This window comes from Xiphophorus couchianus, chromosome 19, assembly GCF_001444195.1.
Source record: "Xiphophorus couchianus chromosome 19, X_couchianus-1.0, whole genome shotgun sequence".
In the NCBI taxonomy this organism is placed as follows: Eukaryota; Metazoa; Chordata; class Actinopteri; order Cyprinodontiformes; family Poeciliidae; genus Xiphophorus; species Xiphophorus couchianus.
Genome location: NC_040246.1, coordinates 5,010,444 through 5,028,522, shown reverse-complemented (window position 1 = coordinate 5,028,522; position 18,079 = coordinate 5,010,444). Strand labels below are relative to the sequence as shown.

The window sequence follows — 18,079 nt, the reverse complement described above, 5'->3', positions numbered from 1 at the left end:
TAGTTTTTTAGTGCTGGACGATACCAAAATTTAGTTTTCTGGTTTGATTTGGCCCCTAATACCTATTGACAAGCACAGCAGAGAATCTGTGATGCTGTGGATCTAAGGCAGCATTTGACTATTTGAAATGCCACCACTTTAAATAAAAATCACCTGACCTATAAAAATTGTTCTCTAAATTGATCCAAAACATCAGTCCAAGTGAGAAATCTCTGGCTTTGTATGTAGCTGAGACGAAGCATTTATCCTTGGTGTCACGCTGATACTTTAAATTTGAAACTTTTGTCCAGCAATATATTTGAAAAGCTGTTGCAATTCGTCCTTACTTCAATTATTCCTGAATATTTTTTCAGATATCGAACAATTAAAACCCATAAACTTGTTTTATCACAAACGATTTTAGTAAAAAATGCCTCTGTTTACTATGCAAAACAAAAACAAAGCACAAAAATCCAGGAAACTTCATGCACCAATAATTCTTGAGGGAGAGAAAAAAAAAGAAGTTTTATAAACAAATTTTCATCATTCTTTCAATCCATTAACCGAATAATCACCCTGTGTGCTAGTTACGCATCGGGAAGCTGTTCGGCTTTTTCTTGTCCAAGAAGGTCAATGTAGTAATGGCGTTTTCTTGCCAAATTTAAGCTGTAAATGCCAGATTTTTATAGCTTGTCTGAAACCCTTGTTGTTCCCGAGTTGCTCGCTTATAAAGGGAAAAACTCATTATAAGGTTCACTGCTGAATTATTGGGAGCATTCATCTCTCGCCAACAAAGAAGAAAAATTCCTCCATTCTTTGGGCCTGAAATGCAGCCTAGACCGCTTGCTTTACAAGCGTTTAAATCATTTTTAAAAAATTATTTAATAGCAAAGATGCAGAGTAATAGATGGGCTTTTTCATATTTTTACAGTAAACCCTCATTGCATTTCACTGGCTCTAGTCATTATTTGTGCTGCAGACGTAATGAGAAAGGTTGGTGTAGAAAACCTATTAGGCAAAAAAAACACACACAAAAATCCTGGGTTCTAACAAAGGACCACAAATCTTGGGGGAAAACAAACAGTAAACCAGCAGCTTTTTATCTTTCATATAGTTCTTTTTTATTATACAATTTTATAGATATCCACTTCTCATATTGTCTTATTTTAACCAAAATAAGAGACATAAAAATTAACAAATTAAGCTCCTTTCTGTTTGTGCTAAGTGTACAAAAGCACAATCAAGCAAGAACTACACTAGTAGAGACAAGATTAGCTAAACTGCAACCTATTTTCCACCCATGATACTTTAATCAAACCTCTAACACCTGAACATGCTAACTTATCTCAAATAACTTTTTGAATCTGGATATTTGTTGATAATTTCACACAATCAAAATAGGCAACCTGTTAACAGCGACAAATATTTGGCACCTGATGGTTTACCTTTTGTTGTGAAGGGTCTCGCACCAGGGCTACCATACAAAGAAGCAAATCAGCAGAATATTTACATATTAAATTGAATAATCGGTCCATTTTGGCTCACGGGTACCGGAGTTTCAAATGACAAGCTAACAACAAAAGCATTTCAAGATACTACTTGCAATATTATTAATGCTTCTAACCGTAATTTAACGTAATAAAAATAAATTGAGTTCATTGTGTGTTTTAAACTTTTATAGTACAGACTGTAAAATGGAGTTTGTAGTGTGAATATGTGTACAAAACACCACTTTAGAAAGGACATACGAGGGCATATTTAAAGAGTAGGTGAGTGGTGGGAACGGTTTCCATGTTAGCTTAGCGGAGTTAGCCGGTGGCACGCGGAGAGATCTCACCGTTGCAGTCTAGCGCGTGCAGAGGGACGTGAACTTTGAGCAGCGAGACACACGCCGAGTAACCTCGTAGCAACTGGAGACGGAGGTTTGTAACACTGAAGCAACTGCTTTATGTCTGACAGGTTAAATGCACGGTTCTTAACAGCTTTCCTCCACGTTCCCAGAGTTGAGACCTCACCCAAGAGCCAAAACAAACAAAAAAAAAATGACAACCAACAAGCCAAGGAGCGTGCTCCGCGAAGCCTCCCATCAGATTATAGCCGGTGGATCCGCTGGTGAGTTAATTATCCACAGCCATTAATTTTTGACGCCTTTGTTCCGATTACGCAACAGTTCTAGCCGCTGTGTATTAAGTGCTTTAAGGGGCAGCTCCTCTTGAGTTATTTCCATTAAACAAATCATTGCGGAACTGGCGCGTGTTTATTGTTGTACTCTCGCAGCTGAAACGCATACGCGGCTTCAACGAGAGATGTTTAGGTCACAAAGAGTTAGCGTTTCTCACCAAGATGGTTCCCACCCGTTTTACGTACACTCGCTTTACGCCGTTTGCGCATGTTTACGCATGCGTAGCCGTGTTTCCCTTTTCGACTAAAGGTAACATTATTTGCACTTCGTGCGACACAGACGCTATCTCAACATACTTGACCTGGACAGGGTTCAAAATGAACCAGTAAGCATGCTGTTAATCACCTACATTTTCATGCAGCATCGAGAAATAATATGTATAAAGTTATGTGCCGTTTGAATGAGTTAAGAAATTCAGAAGTACGAGCTTTGACTGAATATTTATGGTGACAAGGTAGACATTAAGTTTCAGTAAACTAAGGAAGTGCAATTTTCTAGCGGTCTCCCTCAGGGTTAACGTAGCAAAAAAGATTATTATTTTTTTTTTTTAAAAGGTCATTAATAGCTAAACTATGTAGAACTATTAATGGTAAGGTGTGCATGCAACGTTTTTCAAGTCAGGCACAGGCAACAAAGATAACGAAATTAACATTAATTTATTACTGTCTATGTAGACAGAATGCCCCAGATTTATATAAAAGTGGTAGAAATGTTAAATGTAGGTATTTTGATGGGGACATGAGGGATGGACTGGTGTCTCTTGCAATCATTTGAATGTGACGGGAGCCTAATTTTCAATGGGATAGACGGTGATGGGATTTGGATCCATATTCCATTACAAATAACCACCTGTATTAAATGTTTGAACAGGACTTTAAAGTGTTGAGCTGAAAAATTAAGTGTAGTTACAAAGTGCAGACACTAAGGGGAGACACTAGTAGAGTTCAAAATGAAGGGGATGAGAGGAAAGCATAGAGGCAGCAACAGAAAAAGAAAGTGTTGAAAACTGTAGAATACAAGATCCATATTTGAATTGAGTTATACTAAACATGACAATAGATTTGCAAATCACTAGACAATATAGGGTAAGGATTATCCAAATGTTAAATTTCAAAGTAAAATTCTAAGTCAAATTTGATATACGTAGCATTTTTGAACGACTGAAGTTAACACAGTTATGTGATTGTGCTATAAAATGCCACTATTTATCTGGAAAGCGCATAATCCTGGGCTCTTTGTGCTGTTTTTAATTAACTGATTTTTCTTTTCTTTAATTTGCATGCACATGTAAAGCCACTATTACAATAATTTAATGTACAGAAAATTATACTCTCTATTTTACTTTGTCCTCTTTTCTCCAGAATACCTTATTTTGGTAGATTACTTAAGAAAAAACTGTCGAGCTGTTTTAGTTACACATTTCTTGTGGCTGTTAAGGTTTAGTTTGACTTCATGACTACGCTTAAGTTTCTCTCTGCACCACTGGGTTGCATTATGTATTAATTCCTATCATTGCATGAAGCTACTCTTCTCGGACTCCTAAGCAGTGAATATGTCTTCATGGCGATGCGTCCCTGATCATTTTTAAACATTAAGCAGGACTTCAGCTTACTACTCTTGTGTTATGCATTTTAAAATAATAATTGCAAATTATTTTAAAAGTCATAATGCATGCATAATGTTGGCATTTCAACTTGGGTTGGTGTGTTGTTTTATTCTGCATATAAATATGTCCATTGTTCTTAACCAGGAAGTTTGACGGTGTGAATGTTTGTGTGTATTTGCTAACCTTTGCCAATTTAAACTTCAGACTGTTTGTCACTTTCAGCAGTGACTTATTGCAAACTTGGGATATTTACATATTGACATGAAGCATTTGCTCAGTTAAAGTAAAACGGGAATGACCCAGAGCTAAGCATTAGCTCGCGATATGGCAGTTAAAATGTTTGTACAGCTTTCCTGAGCCTCCAGATGGCAAGAGATACTGTCAAACAATTATCAGTACGTAAACCGATTTGGTGAAACTACCTGTTCTTATTTTAGTTGATTTCAAGAACTATAAATGCTAACATCATGGGTTTTTTTTTTTTTTTTTAGAACTGCTTGAAAATTTAAGTGTCCTAATAGTAAGATTGAAAAATCAAAAGTGAATTTCTTAAAACCAGTCAATGAGGTTTTAATGAGAATGAGACTGCAAAGTAACAGTGCAACCTCATTCTGCATAGGTGGTAATCAATAAATACAACATTATTCAGATTATGAAACAGTGGTATCTGTGCAAAACTTTGCAAGATGATTTATAGTGCATCTTATCTGCTCCTTTACAAGACAGACTGTAACTATCTTTTTTTGCTTTTTTACATCTGAAAATGTACATTGGAGGTTGACTGTTACATACTGGTCTATGGCCAAGACCGATATTTGAAATTTAGGGCAGTCCATGACCAATATTTTAAAAATACACTACGTGTAATTTGAAAAGTTATGCAGGAATTTTGTGCTGAAATGAGCTGGCTGAAGCAGCAGAAGCAGCTCCTTCTGTATCGCTACTAATACGGCAATGGAGACATTTAAACATGCACCTTAAAAGTCAATGAAAGCCAAGCACCCAGAGAGATCATGCTTCATTTTCAGGGTTTGTTTTCAACATATTCAACCACATTTTCCCATGTTGCGATGTTTTCTGTTGCTACTGTATTCTTACCCAGCCTTTATCTAATATTGGCAAATACTGCACCAAGAAACCGTCACTGCGAAGATGCCACTGCTGAGGGCGTGCACAGATGAGATAAACGAGCAGAGCTGGTTGCCCACTGCCGAGTGCAACTATGTCAAAAAAACGTGTGAGAAATTCATTCATATTCCTTCCCTCTTATTAAAACTCTCTACATGCGTTACGCTCATAATGTTCAGCTCAGATTACCACCACTTTTTCTCCACCTTTGTTGAAAACACTGAATAGAAGGAACAATCCCTTAAAGAAGAAAAAAAACATTTTACTTTTGTTGAAGAGTTTTACATTTTCTCAAACTTTATTCAGAGTACCTGTGATAGTAGCAAGGGCTAAACAAGCTTTAATTTTACATTAGTAAGAGCTGAAACACTGAAGATTGTTGGACGGCGTATGTATGGAGCATTTCCTGATTTGGGAAAAAAATATGTATATATATTATCTCTGACGAGGCCTCATCATGCTCAAATAAACAGATGGCGATTACTACTGATTTGATAAAATGTCAACACATAGTTAAAAAAACAACAAAAAAACATTTTATTGATGCTTATATTTAAAAAATACAGGTCTGATAACTCTCAAAAGCACAATAATAACTCAGTTTGATGTATCTTGTGCAGATGTAGAGAAAACAAGTTTAACATGAGCTCTTTCTTGATTGGTCAATGCAGATGAATACTCCACAAAGTCGGTTACATTAATGTGTTTACCTTTTTTCCGCCATGGCTGTGAGTTTTTGTTTGCAAGAATTATTAAAAGTGTAGAGAACAAGTGTGGATGCTTGACAAAACTCTTTCATCTTCTACACGTTTTTCATGCTTCACATCTAGCTTCACGCCTTGATGATTTTTAATAACGACTGCATTTCAAAGACTGCTCAGAAAGCTTGACGACATCGGGATATTTACATTTGCTCATCATTCCTAATGAGCCATGTTATTTGTTGGCAAACCTTGCCTCTGTTAATTTTTGGTCTTAAGAATCCGTTGCGTGATCCCACGCAATGAAGGGGGGAAAAAAGCCGGATGTGTCATCCGATCTGGCACCAGGAACAAGTGCAGATTGTTTCTATTCCATGTTAGTTTTTCCAGCTGAACAAGCTGACTTCTGTTGACTATACGGGATCACAAAACTATTTCCTAATTTTTTAGGCTAACTGATGTTTCAGAGCATTTCAGCAAGTTGAGTGGCATGGTATTTGCTCTTCTGTTGACAAGTGGATGTAAATCATATTCAAGACAGTTTGCATGTTTGGGTTCTCTCAGTTTGTTTACTATTTAATTGAAAGTTTTGTTAACTTTTAGAGTATATTTTGGGGCAAACGTAGTTGATGAACTTTATTTACTACATTTTATGAACTTACTTATGCTTATGAACAGCACTGTGTTCGACAGCCTGAATGTATAGAGATTAAGAGCTGAGAATCCATCCCAGAGTCACCTTTCTAATGTTGTTCAAGTAAACAATGAAAGAATTATGCTTTTATGAAACGCTAGATACATTATACGGCTTATTTGATGTTACTTGTTACATAGCCTATAGTCCAGCTCTGTTATCACCTCACAGGTCTCCTGGGCGTGCTAACCGGTTGACTTGAACTCCTATCCCGAAGCTTGAGGGGCTCTCATCTGTCTTCACTAAGACTGATGGGGGCATGCAGGGGACAGAAGTTTTATGTGAGGAAAATGGGCTTAGTGTTTCTCCATACCTTCACCTCCCCACCAGGACATTTTTTTCTGCCTTCGGTTTGGTGTTAACAAGAGTGGAGAGATATAATTTATATGCTCCTTTGTCTCTGGGCTTCTTTTAAATGTAGTTCAGGAGCAAAACGCTGCATTTGGGCTTTCTAAAGTCTTAAGTTCTCCACAACTGAGCTCCATATCTGTGTCAAGACGATAAGAAGTAAAAATTATAATCTTAGTTGACATTTGTTTGAGAAGAGATTATATTTCTTAAATTCTGACTATCTTGAGCCCCTAAATAATTGCATATTTTACTTTTTTTTATTTATTTGTTTTTTTTATAATTTTATTAAGACAGTCATGGTTTAAAAAAGGTTTCAGAATTAGACTTATTTTACTTATTAATTACATCTGAAATCAATCTAATTTACAGCAAGCTTTTGTGAAGGCTAATTAAAAAGAAATGCATATAAAAATAGGGATTTTTATATCTATGAAAAAGTGTACCCAAAGAATGAAACCATTAGAAACAGCTCTGAAATACAGCTCTGAGCCCCTTCACATCCAGTGTTAAACTGAAGCCAAGCAAATAGTTTTTTCTTATTAATTTAAATAAAAACTAGTTCCTTGGTTTGGATAGATCTTACTTGAAAAGAGAGTGTTGGTGCTGAAACCAAAAATGGACTGTTCTTTTTGTTGTTTTTTTTTCTACTTTTTCCTGGATCTAGGAACTTGTAAAAATAGCTGGTTTGACAACCTTAGAGCTCTGGTAGGGCTGCAAGTGATTAAATGATCTATCAGACACTACGGTGCCAGTCCATGAAGACTCTTTAAAACCTTACAGGTGATGAAGTAAAGACTGATCCAGCCGACTGTGCAATAAATCTTAGCAAAAAAGAAAAAAAAAATAGAAACATGCTTTTTGATTGTTGACTTGCTAAAGGAGCCAGGAGTTCAGTTTGAACTTTCATTGTGTCCAAAATTGTGGAAGTCCTAAATGCTTTGGAGAATATTTTTTACCTAAACTGAGTAAATTGATCTCCATTCAAGACTGTGTATTTTTAAGACTTCAACTTTATGATGACTAAGTTGAAGCAGAACTAGTATGAAAGCACAATTTTATCTGTAAATTATCTGGAAAGAAATAAGAAAACATATTTGGGTTTTTTTTCTGGTTGATGTCAGGTGCTAGCAAAATCCCATGATGGGAATCTGGAGTACTTTGCAACTAAGACGGATGGTAAACTGAGTGGTTAAGCTCACGTTGTACAAATATGACTGAATCTGCCAGATTGAACAGTTTAAAACAAACATTGAGTGAACAACATGGGCTAACACTTTTAGAATAAGCGATAAAGTCCTAAAATCATGTAAAGTGACCCCATTATTTGTCTTTTTAATTTGTAATTGTCCAGTGGAATGAAAAAAACCCCCCAAAAAACCTTTTCCATATGTGTTAACCTCTGCTCTGTACATGCTCCTGCCTTACAAATGTATAAATAATTCACACAAAAACAAGGCTGCCACTCTAAAGAGGCTTTATTTTGAGCTTTTCCATATTGTTTTGTTTGTCCTTGAGCTTTGTCAGATAGCAGATCCTCATCATTGGTATCATCTTTAACTACTTCAGCCTTCGCAACTCCTCTAGCAACCTTAACTCCACCATCTGGCATAGTCCAGTCCTCCCTTTCCTGAGAGACATTCATTGGCCGTGGAGAGGTTTACAAAAGTTTTAGCAGTAAGATATGTCAACTCTTTTGTTGCAACTATATCAAAATGTTACTATGACCAACAATATTTGCACTCCAGTCAAATATTGGAGTGCTGGTGCTATATTAACATAGCACCAGTTGACATTGTGAACATGATATTTTCAGTTTATATTGTCCTTACATTAATGCTGCATTCAATTTGTCCCAGAAATCTGAGTGTTCTAGTTACAAATCTGAAAATGACTGGGATTTTCTATTTGTTTTGGTGCTAACTACAATTAGCAATACATCATTATGACACATTATATCTAGAGACATAGTTATATCAACAACCTTCCCTACATGTCTGTATGCTTGAAACTGTATTGAATACTAAACCTGGGACTTATTGTCCTCCCAGTCAGAATTTCCACATCAAGAAGAGGATTTTTTTTTAAAAATCTTTTTGTTCCAGTAAATGCTTTTTTCTCTTGGAACCAGAACACTTAAACAATAAGTGTTTACAATATTGCCCATTACAATATTGAATAATGGGTCATCATTATGAATGAGAGGACTGTTTTTGTGTTAAAAACCTGCTTTGGACTTAGTGGTGAAAAACACCTTTTTTTGTCATTTTGATGTCATTCGCATTATGTCCACAAGGGGGTAGTAGCTCCATGCTGGATGAGTTTTATGGGAAAGGTATGTAAAGTTTTTTAAGTTTCTGTCGTTACTTTCAGGTACAGGGAGATTGATGCTTGACTGCTCTGCAACTTGTCATTGGGGTCTAAACAGAAATAAGAACAAAAACTAGAGGCAACTTGTAAATAAAAATAAAATCAAAATGGAAGCTGAAATCTTAAAGAAAATAAACAATGATGAAATAAAGAGTGCAGTAACTGTATAAATAGCTAATCTATCTAGTTATACGATCTTTGCTGTAATGTCTTTTTTCTAAGTCCTTTGTTATTTCCTCGCTGGGAGCTTTTTCTTTTTTTTTTTTTTTTTTTTAAACTCCATGAGTAAATCGATCCGTCTCCAGCAAATGGACTGTGACGACATGAGACAGATGTAATTGCCGCAGCTCTCCCTCCAGACTGTCAGAGCCTCGCTCCGGCTGCACCGCAACCCTTTCCATTTAATTGGTTTTAAACGGGGGGGGGGCTGAAATCAGTCGAGGAAGAACAAATAAAGCCCATTACCCTAAATGAAAGAGAGGAAGAAAAGAGGAGAGAGGAGGAAAATAAAATAAATAAAGTTGAAGAAAATGCACGTGCGCGCGTTGTGCCAGTTCGCGCGCTCACTCGCACTTTTCAGCTTTTTTTCCCTCCGCAATTCCCTCGTGGCAGCAACCAATCACAGTCGAATTAGGACTAATATTTATTTCCAGAAACAATTGTACATGTTTCGGGAGAGGAGGGCTTTGATTGAACTTCTGGCGGACATGTTGTGGACAGATGTTTAGATGACCTCATGTTTGAAGTAATGTTGGTTCTGGATGGATCTGCTCGGCTCCCTCTGCTTCCCATCTTTTTTGTCTTCAGTCCTCCTGCGCAGTGCTCACATTTTGATGTGTGCTTTGGCTCTCATTAAATGCCACCCATTTACTTTTTTTTTTTTTTGGTTCCATCCTTGACAGACAGATGTTCAGGCATGCTGAGACGGTTAAAATGGGCCATGATGGTGGTGAAGGATGGCTACTTAACCGGGCACACGTGTGCTTTGTTGTAGACACGTCCGTCCTGCAACGAGGTCAGGATTCATCATCAGCGCAGCTCCGCTGTCATTCTCGTAAAAGCACGAGAAAAGAGTTTTCCTCTTGATGGACCTACCAGTTCTTTGGCAATATGTGACTTTCTCCAAATGATTAAGTTGATCGTGCTTTAGTTAAAGTAACCCCTCATTTAAGAATGGAACAAAAATAATAATAACACGCTAATCAATATCAAAATAAGCATACGAATTAATGATCGTTTCCCACTAATTATAAATGTTAATCAAAATGTCAGGAGAAGTTAGATGAACGGGAAAAGGGTCTTATTGATTCAAAGAGTGCCGAAGAAGAATGATAACGGTGTTTAATGTTAATAATGAACCGAAGCGCATTTGTAAAACATGTGTAACAATTTAAAAGTCACGCAGATTAACTAACTTATTTATCGTCTTTTCATTGCACGGCTATCTACAACTACAACACTTTCGAGTCGAAAGTAACCGCTCTGTTTTATTTTTGGGAAATATGGTCATGCTTATGGTTAAAGAAATATCTCTATATACACACACACTCGCACACGCATTACCTCTAAATAAAGCAATTGCATCTCATTTCCTTGCCTCTCTTTTTATACAGTATACTTGCAGATAAAAATCTATATCGAAATATTGATTTCGTATTTCCCTACATTAAAATACGACATAAACAAGAAAGAAATAGTCTTAGTTTTTCTCTTTTTGTTATATAACACTCATCAGTTTTAATTGAGGTGGCCGCTCTCATATTTATATCTACGCTAGATGGTAATTTCAACAACGCTACTTATGTTTTTGTGCATCTAAAAAGCACAACCAAAAAAAAGCGTGCAAGTTTAAAACTGATAATGTTTTTGAAGACAAGTGTCCTCCAGGTTGTAGAATAGATCTACAAACCTGTATTGAAGGCATAATTAACTTTAAGTAAAAAGGGGGGAAAAATAATGAATGCATGGGTTCATTCTGAGATCTTGACGTTATCTCAATGATTAATGAGAATGGTTCAGTAAATGGGTTTAGGGGAGCTCCTTACTCACCGCGATCTGGTGTCGCGCGGCGGCCTGAGTGTGAAGCGTGACGGGAAGGAGGGCGCGCGCGGTTTCAGGACATCAGCACAACATCGAAAAGATCACACGCACCGCATTACGGGCAATTACACTCAACCGGAATAGATGACGTATGAACGCTGATGGGATTATTACAGTGCAATATTTCAGTATTACAGCCTGATAATGACCTTTAAAAAAAAAATAAAAAATCAACGCAAAAACCAATTGGAACATTTCCCCAAATAAAACGTGTATTTTTACTCAAACGCATAGTAATGGTGTTATGGTGCAATAGTTTCAAATAAAAACCCAAAGGTGGTTTTGTTGATCTATGACAAATTGTTGGAATAAAACAAGCTGTTGTAGGACGCAGAAAAATAGAAGAAGACATGCACAGAAGACTCAGAATAAATAAAATGTTAAATTGAATAAATGTAAAGAAAAAAAATGAATGAATAAAACAAAACCTTTATAATAGCAAGCATAGCTTATTTCCTTTGATCATAATACACAATCGACCAGTTTTCTGCTGAATGGCAAGACTATGAACAGTTTTCAGTCTTTCAGTTTCTTTAATGAATTGAGCATTTATGTTTTGAATGTGCTAAACAATGTCAAGTTTCAACTAATTTGTTTTGTAGATAAAGTACACCTTAGCTACGTGTTAGTTTATCGTAAGCCAGAATTGTTAATAGTTTATTTTAAATAAGGCTTCAGAATAAACATTCACTTATTAGAATTTTATATAATACCACTACAAGAATGTGTTTGTGTGTGTGTAACATTTCAGGCAAATGACACAGCTGCTTTCATACACTAACAATTAATAATCTAATATTAATAACTAAATGTTGTCATGGTTGCAGCTGATTCAGGGTTGTAATACAATGCTGTCTCTTTATCATGGGCTCCTATTTCACCACTTCATTTAGCTGTCCAGGAGCACAAGTTATTATAATATGATTAGCGTGAAACGGCCTTGGAGGAGGACAGACGTAAATGAAAAGCCGACATCACTCAAAATTTCCAGGGTACCAGAAAACCGAACGCAAACACTGTACAGCACATGGCAACGTCAATAAAAGTGGGAGAGGAAATCAGCTCAACAAGCAATGCTTAATTGAGCACTTACACTAAGTAGGGAAGGAGCAGGGAAAAAAAGAGACAAAGTATGCAGTTGTGGGAATTGGCTGTGTGTATGGCTGCATCCATCTGGAATATGTATTTATGAAGAAAAAAAGTGAGTGTGTGTGTGGATGGGGTTGTGTTGTAATGTAAGAGTCAGGTTTGTGTTCTGTTTGTTTCTGCGTGTTGGGCATTTCTGTGACATATATTTGCTGGTAAGGAGGCTATAATTGGATGGGTTTGTGGGTGGAAATCTACATGTAAGCAGTGGTGTATGTGTGAGGTTTTTTGTGTTTTCGTGTATTTGGATTATGTTGTGATGTGTGTGTTTATTTTTGAGTTGTCAGCTTTGGTATTTATGCTCAGTTTAAACAAATCTTTAAACAGTCTTTACCTTCAAAGTAGAGACTGGGCCGCTGTCATCGTTCCTTTCATGTATATAACCTTGATGTTCTATCACCAATATTTAGGTTACTACACAGAGATTAAAACATATCAGAGAAACAACAAATGCAAGAATAACACTTTTTGTTTCATCTGGATTTCGCTTCTCAACAGCCACAACATGCTTTCTGTTTATTCTCCAACACTTTGTTCCTTATGAACTCTGACGTGTGTTGAAAACTCTTGAATTGGGCATTTAACCTCCTGCCCCGCAACCCGTATCTACGGTTGGTAGCAGGTCAGACACACGGGGTCGTTCTCTTGCAGTAAAGGTTAACGCTGGATGAATTGCTAATCCTGCCTTTTTTCCCCCTGTTTTGATTCACTATTGTTTCAGAAAATCTTCATAAACGAAAAGGTCAGGGTCATAGCAAACATTTCTTCTTCTTCTTTTTATTTTTTTAGATCTGATTTTGACAGCAGAGTTCATATCCAATAATTACAAGTCCTTCATGCTCTTGCTGCAAGCACTGATATATAAATAAACATAATAAGTACTGTCAAAAAAACAAAAACATGAAACCCCTGAATTACATGCCTGTTTTAGTGCGTGTGGGCGTGTGTGTGTGTGGATGTTTGGTGCGCTGATTCTCTGGATGAGCTAGAGATTTACAGCACAGGTCTGAGCAGCGAGCGTCTGCCAAAAACTGTCATTCCTTCTCCCCTTTTTAGCCCTGCAGTCGGGAGGCTGGGTTAGCCATTTTTGGGTTAACTCTATCAAGAAGAACAGCACTTTGGGCCAATGCAGTAATTATAATGCAATTTGTTGGGCTCAGGGGCCAATTTATGCCATTTCAAGGGATCAAGTCTATCCTCTGCCTGGTGGCCATGCTGGTAGATGTCTCAGGGCAAGGCTTTAATTAGGGAAGCTCACATTTTGAGACACTTTGCATTATTTCTGACCTCCTGTGGTTGGACGATGACATAATTTTGGGAAAGATACTGGCAGAGGATGAGGGGCGGGGGGTGGATCTGATGATTTAATGAGAAACAAAGCTGAATGAAAGGTTGTGTATGGAATTTGTTTACCATTATCATTTTGAAATCAAAGTCGTGCAGCGAAATCAAAGCAGACACGTGAAAACGTCACAGTCTGGAAAGAGTTTCTGAAGAGCTGTGGGAGGAATCCACCAGTTCTCCTCAATTTGTTTGAAATAAGAGCGAGTAATGAAGATTTTGAGGATGCTGCCAGCTTGCTGAAAAGAGCAGTGTGTTAGCGTCTTAATGTTCATCTGCTGCGACCCTGAGGACACTGATGTGTGCTTGAAATTGGTCTGGTTTTCATTTTGGATTAAAGGGCAAAGTTTAACATCTGTGCAAATTAGGAGGAATGGAAAAAACTGGCTATTTAATTAGGTGCACAGCTGGTTAATAAGCCTTTTATCCAACTATTTAACAATTTTTAAAGTCGGAGGTATAGAGGGCAGAAGAGAGCTTTTTTTACTTCTCCTTTATAGTATGCGAAGGGAGAAATCTGTATTTATCCCTGTAGTACTTTTAGCATAAAGGCCTGGGAAAGATCATGGTCTTTAAGCCAATATCAAGATGGATAAGTTCACTGATTCTTTTCCATGTACTTGCGAGTGAGTTCAGTTAGCCAAGATGTTCTATCCTCAGAATAGGAGATGATCGCATCACATCTGGGTTCAGTTTGTCACAGGTATCCTTGGAAATGTTAATATTTCCAGCAGACGTCTTCATTTAAGCTGAAATTTCTCCAAGCCTTCATTCAACACATGGATACTTGAAAACCGCTTGCTCTCCACTGCGGTCCAAATCATGACTCAGGAGTGACACAAAATATTTTTTGCGGTCCGCGTGAGTTTTAAAGACAAGAGTTCCCACTGAGATGCGTTTGACGGCACAGAAAAGCGCCACTGTTTACGATGTTTGAGGCGAGTCGCGAATAAAAGAAGAGCGGCGGCCGAGAGGTGGGACAGTAAAACCTCATCAGCGGTTTGACGCTGTGCGTTTAACACGGACCAGATTCAGATTCTAACTGAATGATGACTTGGAGTAAAAGAAAAGTACTAAAGTTCATGGCCACCATTGTATCTTTTTTTTATTTTTTATTTTTTTTACCCCTCCAGGGGGTCTTTTGTGGGCTCTAGTGTCCCTTATATGACAGTAGGCTGACAGAAAAGGGGGAAGGAGAGGGGGGAAGACATGCGGCAAATGTCGTCGGGTCCGGGAGTCGAACCCGCGACTGCCGCGTCGAGGACTCAAGGCCTCCAAATACGGGTCGCGCTAACCACTACGCCACCACGGCACGCCCATTGTATCTTTTTATATACATTTAAAACACAAATTTCTGTTTATTTGACACATTTTTCTAAAAGCCTTGTGCTCATGTTTTCTTACACTTTGTTCACTAAAACTAAAAAGATGATAAACACTAATATTTTAACAGTGATGATAAGATAAACTTTAAAATAAATTTATTATTTTGATTTTTTTGCATAGTAAATAAAATTACAGGGCAAACGGCTTATAAATTTCTCTTTCTAAAATAATTCAGATAATAATTTATTACATTAAATAATTTATTTAATGTAATACAAGTTGAATATGCTGATGTCTGGTGTCAGTTAGTCAGGCCATTATCTGGCTGAATATTCTTTTTGCTGTTGTACTTTTTAAAAATAAAACATGCATATTGAGTAACATTATTATTACTGTTTAACACGTTAATGTTGGGTGTCCGTCAGGCTACCTGCCATCATCTTAATAAAAAAAAAAAATTCTGTCTGTGTGTTTTTTTATATATATATATATATATATATATATATATATATATATATATGTATGCTACTAAATTCTTAGTAGCACCTTTCTGCTCTTTACACAGAAACACGAGGATTTGTTTATTTTATTCTTTTGAAATCATTTTACAAATGTTTAAACATTTGATTTATGCCAGAATGCCAGAAAAAAAAGCATTGGATGATTTTGGTAATTTTAGCTGGTTGATTAAACAATTCAGTTCAAGTTAGTTGGTCTACCTGCAGTCAAAACAGTTTTATCATTATAAGAATGATTGTTGGTGCTCTATTAGTTTAGTCGAAACATTAATTCTCTTTTTTTTTTTTTTCAGACGAGAATATGTCCAAACAGTCAAATGTTGCTTTCTCTTGAGCAAGAGAAAAGTGTAGTAGCCTTCTTCCTTTATTCCAGCTGACTGGCAGTATGCAGCAAGATGTGGAGGGGGGAATGGGCAGCGCTGCTCCACATTGCCAGCAAAAACTCCAGTTACTTTTTCACCGTCTCTGACATCTCCAACAAAATATCTTTCAACCGTACAAAATGCTAGAACTAAAGTTTTCTTTTGCTTTTGTGTCTTTTTAAACCCTTGCTATACCTTTATACCAGTAACCATATGTGTAGTGAGGATGCTAAGCAACTAATCAGACAGTCTGGCAGAGGCATTCTTGATAAGAACCACCTGCAGGCTCATGTAGGAAACAAACAGGCTGACGGCTGTTTCTGCAGTGAGACACTGATGTTAAAATCCTCAAAATGAGAAAGTAGTTTCAAAGATAGAAGAAAGAGCAACTCTTTTGAAAATCCCAATGTAACTTCAGTGATGTATCAGAGCCTATAATTTTCTCAGCTTTTTTTTCCTGTCTTTTATTCTGACTTAGACACGGGCTGCTATGATACCGTACTGGTATTCTGACATGGAGTGAAAATACTATAGATTCATGGTGCTTTATGGACATGATGCTCTAAGCTTGTTAATTGTAGTTTAAAATGGTGATGCCATTATAAAAGTCATGAGTTGCATTTCTTTACTATCCACAGCACGATTGTGTGTATTTTTGGTGACCATAAATACTTCTAAACAGAGAAAAGTGAGTAATTTTTTTTCAGACAGCTGATCGGCACTGCTGGATTACTACAGCCAGGTAGAAACAACCACAGTTAAAGTTATGGGTAGTTCGCGTTCATTTCTGCATCAAGACAATTTTATATTTCTTGTTGTTCTGTTTCTTCTTGAAAGCGAGCTAAAATTAAGCACCCCTCTTTCAGCCAGCTGACTGGCAGTGCTCAGCAATATGTGAGGAAGGGTCAGCGCTATATTTCTTTGGTTTTTTTAAGTAGTTTTTCTGGTTATCTCGTTAAAAGGACTTTAAAATGTGAGGTGGGAAAGGTGTGTCGGAAACCTTAAAGGCTTTCTGACAGCTTGGTAAACTTTGACGTCATTTAGCGACCTATTCCTATTTGATTAAAGCTTTCTGTCTTCCAGCATTTAGTTTTTTTTCCCCTCTTTGATTCTTTTCCAGGTTTATACTAGCCGTGTAAGAGTTAGAGGAAAGTTGTTCAAAAATTTCTCCCCGTCTCCTTTCTATGCCGCACAAGAAGAAATCTTTCAAGGGCTCCATTGGTGTTCTGCTCTTTCCTGAATTGCGGTACTCTCGGGTGTGTTTCATAATGGTACTTGGACCGTTGCAGCCTGATGTATCACACCCGAGGGAGAAACTGCGCTCCGCACCAATCTATCAGTCCCCAGTTTGAGGAAGACGAAATGACACGCTCATACGTCTGCGATTATAGCCCCGTCATATTCAGAGTTTGCTTTAATTTGAGGCTACATGGTCTTTTTTTCCTATTGAGGCACACCTCATATGTGATCACACACAAGCTAACATGGTTTTGCAAATTTCGATTTCATCGTGCTTACTCAGGAAACGCTCCGTTAGTAGAATATTTGCTGCTGGATTATTTTATCGTAGCCATTTTTAAGCTGCTGTGTAAACATAAGAATGTAAGCAAAGCCCCTATTAGACCACCAGTTGCCAGTATGCTTTATTTTAGTAGTTCATTGGTATTTACAGCACCCACTTTAGTACATTTATTATTCTAACTGTAATAATGACTATACAAATATTACAAATTTTTCCTAAATTCAATTTCTACATTATACAAAAACTCTATAGCTTTTGGTTTGTCTTAAGTGGGAAGGAGACAAGGTAATTACCCTTGGGGCAATTAGAGAAAGGGGCTGAGGGAGTAGCAAGTCATTTTCTAACCCAAACATCCTGGTCCGAGGGGCCGGAGTGGCTGGAAAGCCTCCCGGAGGCTGCTGGCTGGCTCGCTGGGAGCCGTTCGCAGGGAAGCAGATCAGGGTTTGTTTTCTTTCTCCAGAGGCAGGCCCCTGAAACTTCTGCCAGATGAACAGCACCTGAACGCCAGCAGCTCTCCCGCTGCAGTCGGCAGAGGGAGCGATTCACTGTACTTGGCCGAGTGCGCCCATGTGCATGCAATCCTGCAGACAGCTTCATCGCATTAGCCAGCGCCGAAGATCAGAGACGAAGCATGTTGCTGGGTGTTATTTTCATGCAGCCTCCGTTGGGCGGTCTGACAGTGTTTGTGTGGCTCTCTAAACATGCACAACCACTACAGTATTGTTGGGCCACTACTTCCAACTTTCGGAACAGTAA

The 18,079-nt window shown here is 37.6% G+C and overlaps 1 protein-coding gene across 4 annotated transcripts in view; it reads left to right on the top strand.

Annotated features, from left to right (window-relative positions):
* Positions 1 to 1,109: 1,109 nt before the first annotated feature.
* Positions 1,110 to 18,079, top strand: part of slc25a21 (solute carrier family 25 member 21) — a 123,585-nt gene continuing 106,615 nt past the window's right edge. Inside the window, exons 1-2 of one of the 4 annotated variants that reach the window (XM_028001061.1) lie at positions 1,110 to 1,899; positions 1,978 to 2,091. In XM_028001061.1, the coding sequence (XP_027856862.1) occupies positions 2,022 to 2,091 (70 nt within the window). In that variant the 5' untranslated portion in view covers positions 1,110 to 1,899; positions 1,978 to 2,021. Of the gene's footprint in view, positions 2,092 to 18,079 lie in introns of all 4 variants that reach the window. The other 3 variants (XM_028001060.1, XM_028001058.1, XM_028001059.1) reach the window with 3 other exon arrangements.